Here is a 15,656-nt window from a genome sequence, read left to right as displayed (position 1 = left end):
AATTCAGTTTTTTTTACAAATTCTTATATGGGCCTGGAATATATCTGGTAACTGATTTCTGGTCTAATTGCATAGCAGAAATGTCTTTGTAACAACCACTACATATTATTGTAGTGCGTTGTACAAATTTAACATGAAACACCCTCATTTACATGCCATTCTTTCAACTGCATCCCACATTCCTGTTCGCATTTTTATTGCTACGTCAAAGTGTCTGGAGAAAGAACATGATGTGTCAAATTAAACACCTTAGTGTTTTTCATACGGCGTAAAAGATTCATATGTGTTTCTTTTTTTCATTTATAGTTTATGCTTTTGTTACTTGCAACTAAGACTCTGCAATTTGTAAAAATTAAATGTTATGTTTGCCCAGTCATGAATTTTGTCTGAATCTTTTTGAATGCCCTTTGCTTGTTCTCCACTGGTTATTAATCTGCCTGTTCTGGTACCATTACCTGACTTTACAAAGGTTCTCTCAGTATTTGATCTCCAGCCATAAGATAATTCTTATGAGGGCTACATTTGAATGACATCCACTATTTGACTAAAGGTTTTCAATATTCCAGTTTACCTTTATCAGTACAGAAGCCTGTCTCTTTTATTATTCAACTTGATGGAACACTACATGATAAACCAGAACTCTGATGTTAACTGCCTTTACTCTTGAGCCCAGCACCACTGAGAAGAGATTCATATTCCACAGTTTAGAAGTTTATATATAAGAATCAATACAATATCTAGTATGTGGGCTGAAATAAACCATGCGGCAGTTAATGCCCATGATGAAAATTGATCTTTAATTGCAAAAGACTACATGTTCTTTCACAAGGCAAGACTATCAAATTCCTGTTTAGAATCCAATTCTCAATAACAGCCTGAAGTGGTCATGCATACATCTTTCATATTCACAATGATTAAAAACTGTTTTTTGCCCTGATCCTTTGATCTCTGACACCAAGCCCACTCCATCTCAACAAGGAAATTAATTAAAATTTTAGAAAGAGAGCATGGCGTCCCACCCTATCGTACTTAAAAAAAATCAATCAAACTCATCCCCATCTCCACCCCAGATCTGCACCTTATTCTGTTGACATCTTATTCCATATCTCTTCCGCCTTTATGTACCAAAAGTAACTTCACTTAATAATGACATAAATCACTGCTGTGCCTTTGCCTTCTGACCCACTCAAAGAACGCACAAGCAAATCATAAAATGTAATTATCATAGTACAACAGTGTGCGTATAATTTATCCCTAGATAAATATGGGCTCATTTAGACCCTATCCATTTTTAATTTAAGGCGGAGCACTTCCCCCACAATAAAATTAAATTTGCATTGGCTGTAAGAGAATTTAGTTTGATGATTTATTAAAGCAATCAACGCCATATTTGCAATCCCTCTCTTATTTTCCTTTTCCTCAGGAACTTCAGCATGTGATTTGGAGTAGTTTCTGCCTGGGCCTGAGCAGCAAATCGCCAGATTCTCTGTTTGATTAGATTAGCATTAAACAACACCCTGACAGATATGACAAATAGGTGCATTAGACCATGTCATTTATTCTCCCTTCTGGATGCTAAGGTTCAGTTCTTTCCTGTGCCCCAGCTCCCCAAATATATGCAGCAAATGACACCGAAACTGATGTGTAATCTCTCTATATTACCTTTGGAGAATAAGTGTAGTGAATAATGCGAGATAAATGGGAGAGAAAAAGCAGGGGAAAACATGCTTTTCATTAAAAATAAAACTGATAAAATACACTGGCAAAAAGAAGTGAAGTGTAATTAATCAATTTAGTTTCTTTTTTATTGTAGTATGGTTTTAATTTTTATTTTTGGTGCTTCACATGTTGTTTATGGAAACAGGAAAAGTACCCCAAAAAAGCCTTTTATTTGCCCTGAGTGTTTGAATGCACGGATGCTGCAAGCCTAATGCTCTCCAACACCGCAATGTAACACCCATTAGGTGCGATCTCCTGAAGCCACAGCTCTTATTGCGGTTTATTGACAACATGTAGTATTGATTTTTCACACCTGCTATGATTCTTTCATTTGTATTCATGAACTGTCCATCAGCATTACCTAAATAAATCTGGCAACATCGCCACAAAAAAATGAACAAGTCGATGCAAAAAAGCATTAATTTTGCATTATCCTTATTCATCAGCCAAGTAAACCATAAGGGCCACAAAATGAAGGTCAAAGGTTTTTAAATGGGTCGGAACCCTTGACCTCTGTACCAATACTCTACTCATTAAAAATGCCTTATTGTACATTTTTTAAAACTAATAAGTGAAGTTGTATTGACAAGCAAGGACTGGCTGGAAAGTGGCTGGAAAGATAATCAAGGTAATAGTCTCTATTGCATATAATATGAGAGCAGTAAGTCATTGCCTGTGAGTAAGAAATTACTGACTATATTAAGCCGTAAACACAATGAGTGTGAATCTTCTTTAGCATTATTTAAGGGCAGTAAGCAGATAACTTGCCTGAGAACACAGCAGCATAACCAGCTCCACCACCGAACTGCTCGACTTCATGCAGACCAAACCTGAAAAGACAAAAGGCCACCCATTCTCATACACCACCTGACAATTCAGGAGTCTTTGCTTATCCACATTCAAACACATTCTGAATGGGCACTGCAGCAACCTGGATTAATTTACTGTACAGAAGAGTCAGGTTTCATTTTCAAATGAGGTCAAATCCCCCACTACTGATAAGATGCCAAATATATTACAACACCTCTTTTGTTAGTTGATTAAAATCTGAAGCCTCAAATGTATTGACTTATTCACAGAAAAATAATGATGGGATAGTGGTAAATGAAAATTAAAACTGTTTTATCAAATACTGCCAAAATATATGAAAGAAGATTATTTTTCTTAATCTGCATGTATGTGTACTTACGTTTTGCTTATTAATGAAACTTTTTGGACATTAAAGAGAAAATACAACATTATATTTAGCAAAATCCTTATGTGTTTATATATCTGGAAAATGGTTGTAAATTTATTCATACTGAACATGTGGATTAACTGATGATTCAAATAAAACTGGAATAAGCATATTACTAGAAAGATCAGATAAAAAAAAGATTAACGGAGTGTATACTGGCTAGGATATAAAGCATAACGGAACTGTATCATGTATTTTCAAGGTAGATTCAGAAATCTATTGTTGGGCGTATTTTAAAAAATGAAATAAAATTGAATAGTCATTCACAAAATTTAAAACAAATCACCCCATGTATTGTAGGCAGCAAAAAGCTAAAGAACAGATTAATAGTCCCTTAAAACAATGTGCTGTTGGTTCTTGGTTTTGGATTTACTTTATGTTTTTGTTATATCAACTGCATTATCAATGATTCATACAAGATTTACACAAAAAAAGGCTGAATTAATTCTGCAACATCTGCAGGGATGGAAATATTGATGACTTTAATGAACCGACAAAATGTTACTGTAAACTAATACATATTTGTGCCTTGTATTACAGCTACAAATGTGCAGAGCATATGTCTTATTGATCCATCATATCTGCATTTTGCTATTTCAGAGTGAGGGGGTTATTACATATGCAGAGAGGGGAAATGGCTTCATGACCTTTGCTTTCTCAGTTACTCGCTCCCTTCAGCCCTGCAGCTATCAATCAAGTTTCCATTTTGTTTGGTGGCAGTAGACATCCAAAACACTCTTATTAGTAGCATGACCCCTAACCCCTTTCTCTATAAAACCTTTGCAGAACTGTAATCAGTTAGTTAAAAGATACTCTAGATGGTTTACGGCTTAAATTTGATTACCATGGTGCTTCAAAATATTAAGAGCCTACACTTGAAAACTGCCTCATTCATTATGGGCAGCTTCCAATAAACTCCAATAAAGTCTGTGGTTCATTCATAACAGGACTGTCCTATGGATAACTGCTTAAACCTGCTGCCAAGGATGACTTTAGGCTGAAGCCTGGCTGAGCCACATTGCAGTTCCTCTTTAATTTTTGGTCTGCAGTCACATGAGAAGATTCAAGTGATTCAAAATGCTTATGCGTCTAAATTATTTAAATCCTGTTACACAGCAGTTTGTGTCATTCATGTAGGTGTGACATTTTATACAGGTAAAGGATTGTGAAACCAATACTCCTATGGTTGCACTGACAGCAAGAGTGGATGAATTACTTACTTGTACCTTCTATAAGCAGCTCTTGACCATGGCTGCCTAGAAGGGTACGAGAAAGAAAAGGAGCAAAGTCCACAAAAATCTCCCTTAGGAGAGGTGCTGCCTTTTCCAAAGCATGTTCAAGCCTTTCAGAGATGCTGCAAGAAACAGAAAACATGTTTTTCTTTAGTAAGTCAATAGTGGGTGGAAGCAGTGAGATGGGAGTTATTACGTATAAACATAACTGGAGAACTTAAAGCAAAGGATGATTTTCACAGGCACAAAATCATTAATTGAAGAAAAGCCTCTCTAGATCAAGACACAGAAAGACACCTTCAAAAAACAGTTCTGCTGCACCTGTTCCCAAAGCCAAATGCTTTTAATCAGAGTATAAAGATTCCCCATTAGTCTGAAGCTGGAGGAAAACACATAGAAAAAAAAGTACAAATAAAACATTTGGATATGACCTATGCAATACTACACATACTATGCACATGCATGGATCAGAAATTCTAACTTCTTCAAACTAGATTGCAATGTCATGAAATTGATAAAATACATTAAATGCAACTAAATATCCCATACACATGAAAACCAAAAAAATATTTTTCTAATCTAACTAACCTGAGAAAGAACTCAAAATGGTTCCTAGAGCAAAAATATCTGTACGGAATTACAAATGACAAAAATGCCATCCAAAAGATATGACGGTACCTCATATTTGAAACAGATTCCTGAGTCATTGGGGACAGTGTGGGAACAGATGGAAGATTTGCACTTGCAGATCCACTTCCTATACATAATGGAAGAGATTATTACATTTATAGTTTGCCCAACTATAATTCACTGATTCTAAAAAAAAGGTTACATTTCATGTCTACAAAAATGAAAATAAAGATGAATGAAAAGAAGGCGGCGTAGTGGTGTAGTGGCTAGCATTGCTGCTTCGCAGCACTGGGATCCTGGGTTTCATTCTAGACCTTGGGTGCTACTGGCATGGAGTTGTTATGTTCTTACTGCATTCGCATGGGCTTCCTCTAGACGCTCCCATTTCATCCCACAATCCAAAGACATGGGGGTAAGTGAATTGGCTTCTGGGAAAAAATGGCCCTGGTGTGAGTGTGTGTTTGTGTGTCTGGCATCCTGTTCAGGGACGGATAAATGAAAAGCATTGGATAGCAAACAGCGTGTAAATTACTATATTGTTCATGGTCAACAAATGATATTAGAGAATTTTTAAGTGAAAAGATTTCTTTTAATGGATATAAAGTTCTATATGCAGGGGTACTTCATGTACAACAACATTCTAAAAAGTAAAAAGTAAGGTAATGCCAAAGGCACAATAATGGAACTCTGCTGTTCACTAAATGAGATTGAGAATGTTACAAAATTCATGATATGAAAATCCATTTTAGTTTTTAAGACAAATATTGCAGAAGGGGACGTTATTCCTAAATAGAGCTGAACTCTCCAACAGCAGGAATCCCAGGCTGTTCCTCTGTGCAGTGCTGAAGCCTGAACTGTTGGAATCCCAGAGTGAGGAAAATCAGAATTTGTCTTGCACACACATGCAACCTGGTATTCGCAAGTAGAGGCAAATATGGGAAAGCATGTACTACACACTCCACGCATGCCAAAGTAACTCCAAGTAAAACCAACTTTGCTATACAAATTTTGGTGTGCAACTCCATCCGATTTAAAACAAAATGAGTCACTCCCGCTCTAGCCCATCTGAGAAAAGTAAAAGTATCTTGTAAATTATAGCATGTTCAAAATAAACTTTTTCAAGCAGCCACAGAGGCCTATTTTTAAGAGTCTCAGAAATTACATGAAATTTTAAGGCATTTCTGCAGGATTGTATTATTTTGAAGAAAAGGATCTTATCACATTCTTGAGCAAATGTAATGATAAGCATGTTTCAAAACTCAACAAGCACCTTTGACAGATTTTTTCCAACATTAGAACTATATCGAATTTCCCAGTTGCGTAGCAGTCGGTGCATGTGACAGACCACATGGCTACAGAACAAGCAAATGTGGCTTTTGGAAACTCTCCCGGGTGTAAATGAAGTAGCCACTTCAAACATGTGGAAGTAAATTAACTTATCTCTATTAATCTCCTCCCTGATAAACTGTCTCCTTCAGAGTGATGGTTTTACAGACATTTACAAGGACTTGAAAGGAAATGCAAATAGATTAGCTGTTCAGCGTTTACCCAGTGTAGCACTGTTTACAGAAACACACAAGGGCCCAGAAATCCAAGAGGCTTAGGAAAATAAAGCCTAAGACTTGGGTTTTACATTCAGAAATACAGACTTTTTAAAATGAGCCTATATTTTAAACATCTTAATCAGCTGTGATTGGACATATCATTCTGTGATTATTGTAAAGGCTCTATTTGCAGTATGGTTTGTTTGACTCAGTCTTGATATCTAAATGTCTTCAAAGCATTATCACATAGGTTCATCTAAGAAAAAAATATGATTAAAAATCTGCAAAACTGCAATTTAAAGTGTTATAACCTTCCACTAGTTTTCCTGCAAGGAATGTCAGTAAATTTAGAATAGAGTATAATGTTACACCTGAGAAGGTTTGTTTCTGCTCAAGAGTGTAAAAAAACTTTTTTTCTCCAATATTTGTATTGCATCTGCAATTTTAATCCTCTTAAGTTCATGTTGGTGTTACACAATCAAACTGTAGGGTAAAAAGTATTTTTGTACCCTACAAAACAAAAAAAATATGGTTTTTAAAACAGCATTTGTAGCTAAAATAACAGGTCATGTAAAAAAACATGTTTCACTTATTTCTGCTTTATATCAGTAACAAAATCATTTTTATTTGCTAAAGCTTGTCAGAACAATATTAAAAGACATACTGTATCTAACAATGGAAGTGACTGTTTCAGAATGGTTGTCTACCATAAATATCTAAATATCTTAAAATGTATATTTTAAATATTAAAGAACCAGGATTCCTTGTATCCAAGCCACAGATGAAGAAGGAAAAAAAAGCTTCAGAAGACTGAATACCAGATGAATCTAATGAACAAACTACAAATAAAAATCCACAGCAAGCGCTTGAGTGGACGTTTTTCTCTTCTTCACGACTTTCTACTACCTCCTTCATACAAACAGGTTTCTCTTATCAGTATCTAGAAGCTTTGTTTCATTAATGACTGATGCAATTCTTCTTTGGCCATCAATAAAAACAACAGGTAAAGAGTGTTCAATTGCAGGGACTGTAGCAAGTAGCAAAAATCCTTTAACTTTCTCCTCTTACCATACAAATCCTGGTACATCAGCTCACATGACATGTCAAGCAACCACAAATATTACCCAATAAATAGTCATGGGAAATGAATCCCATAATCTGTGGGGGATACTTAAAAAACAAGCTAATGTGCTGATGCAATCATAGCTTGGAAAATGCTACTGCAATTCCCACAACGTTTCACAGCTTATTATACCATCCCACCAAAAGTAGAAGAAATTCAAAGAGGATTTTATTTCAGTCTGATGTGCCGTGACAGTCGGCATTTAAAAGGCATCTCTATGATGAGGAACACAAATATTCAATGTTGTCCTAGATCATCAACTTCTGCTCTTCACAGACAACGCATGTTGTAGTGATGGTTTACCACAAGCCACCCATCCAACTGCTGGCAAAGCTGTATGTGCAGCTCAACACAGTGCTCAAGCTAAACACTACAGGGAAAAAATGGTCTGGCCATAAATCAGTCAAAGTCATATCTCAAATCTGGCAATTTTCCAGTTCGTTACAATTTATATTGCATATTTTGTAGCCAAGAAGTGAAAGGGTAATATGGGTTATTTACAGTATGAAGAAATCTGACTCTTCCTAACATTTGATTTCTTCAGCAAATGTTTAGAAGTGTGAAGCTCTAAAACTTTTCGGCCCTCAGTTTTTTAGTATTGGGAAATTACAGCCATAAGTTTCGTGGTTAACTCACCGGCGGAGTTCTCGGCTTCAGCACTGTGGGAGGCGTTGCCAGCGGAGACCACACTGACGTCGCTGACGGGTGTCCCGCTTGCAGTGGCAGGGGCAGGGGTGGCAGGAGAGATGGTGCCTGTAGCTCCAGCTGGGGCTGCAGCAGCCTTTTTGGGAGCTACCACAACACTTCTGGGAAGAAAAGAAACAGATATACATAAACCAGTGCTATTATGCAGATGTAAACAATATTTCTAAAACACGGAGTGGGACAGTTTAGTTCAGGCCTCATACAGTGGTTGTTCAAAGACCTTGTTAAAACAATCCAGAAGCCTCACCACTATCTACACAGGACATGTCTTCCAAACTGTTCTCTTAAGAGTATGTTACCTGGCTCTGTGCTGTACCTGGGCACAACAGCAAACATTTGGACACCTCCGTTATATTACAAAGAGTTCTTAGGAAGTCACTTAAGTTTACTACATTTACGAACTATTCATTTTGAACTATTTACCAGATTAACACCTCTAATGACTTGACCATGAATATTACTGCAAAACTTGCTGAACTTTCCACACCAGTGCAACATTCAGAGGACTTGCTTAATAATTAGTGATGGACTCTCCCTCTGCCTGTTGGCCTTTTTAAAAACTCAGATACACTGTACGGTGATGATGCAGTTCTTTGCTAATCAAATTGAGTACGGCAGTGGGCAAGTCTCAAAACTACAATGTGTGGACCAATAATTTATTTCAGGATAATTGAGTTACTGTACGCAAAGAAAACTATCTTTGAAGAGTTCTTCTGCAAGAAGAAACCACTCTGCATAATGCATTTGAAATAAAAATGAACACTTGTGCAATAATTAAAACGCATACAGAGTAAACATCCATTCCAGGAGATTCCATTAGACTATGGAACATTAATTTCACAAAAGATACAGCCAAGCTTGCAAAATAAAACCGAGAGCCTATTAAGGCAGTGGGAGCAATAGATGCAACATTTCCCTGACATGGGATTTTCTTTAATTGTTGCATCAATCTTCTTTCAAATCAATGTGTATAATGTAATGCTAGCTCAACATATTTCTCAAAAAATTTTAATTACTGAAGTCGAATTTCTATTTTCATTTCAATTTCTTCTACAGAGACTACTGAATATAGCCAGTGCATAAATAACCCATCTCCAATCCATTAGCATGAATTGAAAAGAGTGACACACGTAAGATGCTGTATAAAGTAGGTCATAATTCATTGTATTTCTTTATATATACCTTTATACTGAACATATTGGCAAACGTTCAAAGTCATGATCCAACCTGATGAGTATAATGTACTTTAAATATTCTTCACTTCAAGACACTCTTTTATGTCAGTTCTTCTATCTAGAGGTCTCCCTGATTTCTTCTGTTGTTTTATCAACTCAGTTCATTTACAATGATTGATTCCTGACCTATATTGGGGAATTCTCAAAATGCAGCTCAAGTGGCACATAACCAGATTATTCTTCCAGTGATATCATGGATTCACAAAACATGACATAAGAATAAAATTATTACTAGTTTTAGGTCAAAATAATTTGCAATTTTTTGCTCAAGTCTTAAAGAGATATGGAATGGCTTAACATGAAAGATGAAAGATACAAGTCTAAATTGGACTGAGGAGATCCAGCTCCATGCCAGGCTAACAATAACAGATTGATCTTTGTGGTGATAAAAAGAGTACATAAAAATAGCACACATGCAGATTACCCCATTTTCGTTTACGACCTCCTGGTTTGCAGTTGAAACACTAAACAACAAATGTTTAACCTATCTCATTAAGATGATATTAAAGGCTGCTTTAATGAGAATTTTTTTACCCACAAGAGGTGCAAGAATCCTACTAATTAGGAAAAGCTTACCGCCAAAGCGCAGTGCACTCCCTGAACAGTGCTTAATTTTAATTACCAAGCACTATCCATAAGCTGGAAATGTGCTTCATTCATCTGGATATTTACTTAATTACATCTTCTGCAGGCTGTGCTACAAAGAAATCCAGAAAGAATTCCCACAATGGTTTTAAATACTTACATTTGGTAAAAAAGCCCTGCTGAATGTCCGCTTCAGACTTTAAAAATGCTTTTAACCCCACTTAACAATGGAGACACACTTTTACAATGCTCTTGGTAAAGCATATTACAATAAGCATTAGCCCATAAAACAGAAGCTTAAGACATCATTAAACACCTGTGATAGTGCACATTTGTGATTTACGCAGAAGAGCACTGAACACAATGAATACCAACAAAATGCATGACTCTGCACATCTAAACATATCAATATTTTAATTGTACTGCTGTTTTTTAACCTTTTTAAGCAAAAGCATGCCAAAATTCAATACTTTCACATTTAAAAAAAAAATAAGCACTGTAATGAACTACAATTTGTCATGGTGTTTTCACTAATAAAAATACATAGGTTTATGAAATGGAAGTGCTGTAGTGACAAATGTATGAAATGCACATTATAGGAAGCATATATAAGCTGAATTTAAACACCAGCGTAATCAGAGAGACATTTAGTGGCATGCTTATCTTTCAAGTGACCATGTGTCATGCTTATTCTACAGGGCAGGAGAGAGTGTGTGTGTGTGCTTGGAGGTGGGGAGGGGTTGGTCCATCTGTTCTCCCATTATTTCTCTAAATTATTCAATACATCATTAGCTACACTTAGGTACATTTAACAGTGGCCAACAAGCTGGCGTAAATTAATCAGGCATCAAGTAATCTGTTAAATGGACTACCAATGCATCAATAGATTTGGATTCAGGACTTTGGTCACTGAATTATTTAGAAGGTTAACCAGTGCTGTTCCAAAGAATGTAAACAGACTGATTGTGGAATGAACTAACATTAGTGTTTCTATAAGTCTGACATTCAAAGGAAAGAATTTCTTCCAAATGTTATTTGCTTAAGTTTTCTATCAGTTCTGAGCAATTCCTAAGTTCTAGTTAACCACAAAAGGGATTCCCTTCCTCCAATGTCTTAAACATTCAATCCAGCGTAAAATGTGTTGAACATCAGAACTCTTGTATAGCCTTCAGGAATTGTAATAACTTTAGTAAAATATTTAATTGAAATAGTGTTATAAAGAGTCAAAAGCAAATTCCCCAGTTTGAAAATGACTGCCTCTTTTTCAGCATCAGAATTTGATTTCTAGGACGAATCCACAATCAATTAACAAAGCATTTCCTGTACACACAGAGTTCTACAGTCATCATCATAGAGGCAACAAAACAGACAATATTTGTTACACTACTAAATATGGCTAGGTTTGATTCCTAAAGTTTAACCAACAAGGGACATCCTTCTTCCCTTCTACATTTTTGTTATCCTGTGTTTGCAAGAATTTTGGTCTATGAGCTGAGCGAATGCACATACAAAAATGGCTCTGCATAGCCCTCTTCGTTTCATTCCTTGGACTGACTCCACTTATGCTCTCTATTGATCGGAAGATCGTCTTCCTGGCGTACAAGGCTTTGCATGGCCTTCGCACTGATTACATGAATGATTTAGTAACACCACATTTCCTGTCCAGACAATAACCTGTTAAGAAGGTGGGACAGTTCTGTCAAGACTTGAGCAATGTTATCTATTTCTAAGTCCTGGAACAGTCTGTTTAACCCATTTCTTTAAGTCACAGCTCTTAGTTTTGTTTTGATTACACTTTCCAAGTCCCTCTTAATTGGTAAATTAAAAGTAACTTTGTCTCTGCCCTTGCCAGTATTTGCAGTGGTTGTCTGTTTTCACTTGAAGTGTGTTTCACAAATCTAACCTGCTTAAATTTTTAAATAAGGAAAAGTTTTCTTTAAACACACAGCTCTGTAAATTCTTCTGTTGATACTAGTTACTCTTAATGACATCAACTGATAAACACTTATCACAAGCCCAAATGGTTTTTGACTTGCTTCTATGTTCAAAATTATACATGCAAAGAGAAGTGTAAAAAATAAAACTTAAATTTTATTGATCAAACATAAATGTGGCTGGAGAGATGTAATTTGCCTCTAAAATTCCTTCATTGTAAGAAAAAATTAGCAAAGCTAATAAGCAGATCTTAAATTGCATTTGTTAGTCAACATTATGTGTCTTCATTCTAATGCAAATCCATGATAGAAACCATAAAAAAAGCTCTCAAAACCACAAACATTTCCATACAGTATAGATATTCATAATTAATAATATGGGTAAAGGATTTCAGTGTTGACCCAGTTCTTCAGATACGACAGGAGGCTAACACTGAACAGGTCAAACAGAATGTTTTGGCCAAAGCAACAAAGATGCTACCAGCTATGACAACTGCACGTACCAAAGGAATCCACAGCACCAGCACAATCCACAGAGGGGCCGTCTGTCATTTCTCACTTTGAAAAAGCTGCTGACATTTGTTCTGTGAAGAAGCTGTATATTGTTTTCAGTCAATTGAAACACTTTAAATGGGAAGTCAAGAGTAATGTAAACACTAGTGTCTTGATGCAGTTTGAAAATGTTTCTGTGACAACTGATGGGCGTCCAACTCGTGAGACAGGCACTGAAATAAATAAGCATTATGGAATCGCTGTACTGTAGGTGGGTTTTTTTCATGAGCAACCTCCACAAAAGTCACCTTAAGTGCCAATTTACCTCTTCACAAAAGATCAATCTTAAGAAAACAGAGATGAGATATGAATATTCTGCTTTAAAATAAAACCATCCAGTTCAATTGCAATCAAATATCAGTAAAGGCAGAGTTATTAAAAAAAATACACATCAGCCTATGTATCTATTTACATTACATATATCAATGTTCATCCCATCTGTAAATGATATCAGCGTAAGGTCACATATTTTCAGTGGTTAGAGGGGAGAGGAGTAGCTTTACACCCCTAAGGAGTGCTTCTGCTTCTTAAACACAGCTGTAATCCTCAGCCTCTGAGGTTGCAAAGAGAAAGCAGATCCAGTCTAGAGGTGATGTAAAAGACAAGAAGCAAGAGCCATCAAGATAACTTGGCACCTTCTAACTGGGGCATGTGGATCCTGCATGAGATAAGAGGCAGACTTTGGCAGGGGAATGAAGAGGCACACCTTAATCTTTGGAAAGGACTGCAGTGCTGGCAGACCCAACAGGCTTCCTTTACTTAGCTGTTACTCTATACTTTCCAGCAGAGGATGGCAAGCCAGGGTTGATAATCCTTAAGATATGAGGAGAGTTTTGATTTCTGACAAAGCATTCCTCAGATAAATACAGGATCAGAGGGATGCCTTAAAATTCCCAGAGATATTAGAGTGAGTACCCTTTTCGACATGAGAACTTTTTACAAGGTGCCTTTTTCTATAGCAAGCATGTTAACTCAGTGCTTTTTGTCTGCCACAGAACAATACTTTAAATGTAAACCAGACTCTGCCCATCCTATAGCACATAGTCATGTCTGCGGCTACAGAGTTTCCCACTAAACTCTAACTGCTCTGGTATTTCCCGAGGGAAGAGAATTTATATTTCCAACTTGAGCAGAGCTTTTTTTTTTTTACAGAACAACCCCTCAATCCACAGAGGATGAGATGAAAAAGTATGCTTGTAAATAACTGACATGCTGAAAAGAAACAGCTTCCAGCAGCAAAGCTCTCTTTGCAGTCTTTTTTCCACCTCCACCAATATATAGTACAACCAAACCATTTTTATGGTTATTTTTAACAACTATGTTTCCTATTTCTTTGTTGTAGACCTTCACTAAGTATATAGTGCAAAGGGTTAAGATTTAAATCCATTGGGTGGTAATTGTTTCAGGTTGTAACCTCAGCTCTAACCTTGATAATTCCAGTGAAAAAGCTAATTGATCATACAGCCTTAGTGGCTACAATAAGGCACTATAAAATGTTGGATAGTAGCGGTTGATATCATACACTGTTCTACAGAGACTATAAGGAGGAATCCAAGATAAACCACAATTTGAAAGCAAAATGATTTGGGGCTCACCTGTCAAAGGAGCGGAACTGCACAGACTGGTCCTTGCTGCCATCTACAACAGCCCCCAGGAATCCTGGAGGGATGAGGTTGGGGTCCACAATGAGATCTTCTGCTGGTGTGCTCACCAGACTGCGCAGAATGTCCTTCACGTTGACATTCTTCCCCGAAGTGGCTGAAGCCATTGAGGAGGAGGCCTTACTCTCTTGCTCGGCGGCGTCCTGGCTCTTCTTCACCTCGGAGGAAAGCGTCGAGAGCACCTCGCTGATAGCGTCTGGCCCCGAAGCGTCCCCTTCAGCCCCGGCAGCGGGCCCGCGCTCCATCTCGCCAGCTGCAGCGGAAGCCTGCTCTTCTCCGATCCCAGAATCTCTCCGGCGGGAAGCGGCCCCGTTTTCAAGGTCAACGCCGGCAGCACACTTGTCCGTTTCTGGAATCAACACATTTCCAATATTGAGTCTACGCAGCTACACATGATCAAAAACCTTCAGACAAAAGGGCATCAAAATCAGACATGATGCACAAATGCAAAAACACTTATCCGCACAAAACTGTAAATACATTTTAGTTCTAAACATTTAAGTGAGTGTTGTTTGCGAAAACATTCACGAGACAAAATGAACACCTGCAGCTGCAGCATCTCCACCACTCTGAGAAGACTTCACCGACTGACTGCGCTGAGGATGTTTTCTCTCATTCTGTGGTTCCAAAATGTCCCTGTACTTCGAAACCATGAGGACTGAAATGAAGTACACCACAGCCAGGGCTAGGAACTGCGCCTGCTTGCTGTCCTCCTTGAAAAAGAAAACATTAACTACTGTTAGGGAAATAAGACTGTAATTTACCCAACATTCACTTGACAAAATCCAATAGTATAACAAGCAAGACTGTTTTTACTGTTTGACAGTTATTTAATGTAGTTGTAATTCTTCTCAACATTTTTCAATACTGCGTTGAAACACTCTAACCACATTTTGTATATTTTAATTTGCCAGACCATCTGATGTAAGATAGAATGGTGGGTGATTTTTTTTTACATTCGGTCACTAGGCTGCTTAAAAAGTTGCTTAAAAAAAACTTCAAATAAATATGTTATTCAAATAGGAAACATCTTACAGGTTAAGTAATATAAAAATAGGAAAGATCTTCAAAAACTAATACTGGGTGCTTTAGACTGTGTTATAGACAGCCTGACATTTTGATCTAGAAAAAATAAGCATAAGCACTGATGCATGAAAACAACAATCTACATTTTCAATGAAAACATAAATAAGGTTATTTATAAAATACACATTTTATAAGGAAAATATATTTATTTTAATAGTTGTTTTTATGATGTGGCTAACTGATAAAAACTGATTGCTGAAAACTGAAAACTCAAAGACAGGCAGAGATGGAGCCGAAGTGGACGGATACACAGAGGTTAATGGAGAAAATTGCCAATGTGGATTGAGGTCAGGTGGGGATTAAGGAAGTAGAATGGAGTCCAGGTTCAGGCAAGAGCAGAAGGTGAGAACACTTTCAAGGCAGATGTAAATGTGGCCTGCTCTGCTGTATTTCAGCTACTGTGCTGAAGTTCT

General features: G+C 37.0%; 1 protein-coding gene across 8 annotated transcripts in view; it reads right to left on the bottom strand.

Annotated features, from left to right (window-relative positions):
- Nucleotides 1-15,656, bottom strand: part of lrba (LPS-responsive vesicle trafficking, beach and anchor containing) — a 283,633-nt gene that overhangs the window by 185,622 nt on the left and 82,355 nt on the right. For 6 of the 8 annotated variants that reach the window (XM_015344622.2, XM_015344620.2, XM_015344624.2 and 3 more), the window contains exons 28-33: nt 14,702-14,870; nt 14,092-14,506; nt 8,122-8,291; nt 4,867-4,945; nt 4,177-4,310; nt 2,488-2,549 (exon numbers count right to left, since the gene is read on the bottom strand). In XM_015344622.2, the coding sequence (XP_015200108.2) occupies nt 2,488-2,549; nt 4,177-4,310; nt 4,867-4,945; nt 8,122-8,291; nt 14,092-14,506; nt 14,702-14,870 (1,029 nt within the window). The remainder of the gene's footprint in view (nt 1-2,487; nt 2,550-4,176; nt 4,311-4,866; nt 4,946-8,121; nt 8,292-14,091; nt 14,507-14,701; nt 14,871-15,656) is intronic. The other 2 variants (XM_069188464.1, XM_015344623.2) reach the window with 1 other exon arrangement.

This window comes from Lepisosteus oculatus, chromosome 1 (genome assembly GCF_040954835.1).
Source record: "Lepisosteus oculatus isolate fLepOcu1 chromosome 1, fLepOcu1.hap2, whole genome shotgun sequence".
Classification (NCBI taxonomy): domain Eukaryota; kingdom Metazoa; phylum Chordata; class Actinopteri; order Semionotiformes; family Lepisosteidae; genus Lepisosteus; species Lepisosteus oculatus.
Note: the sequence above shows the minus strand (reverse complement) of the source record. Positions and strands in the feature narration are given on the sequence as shown.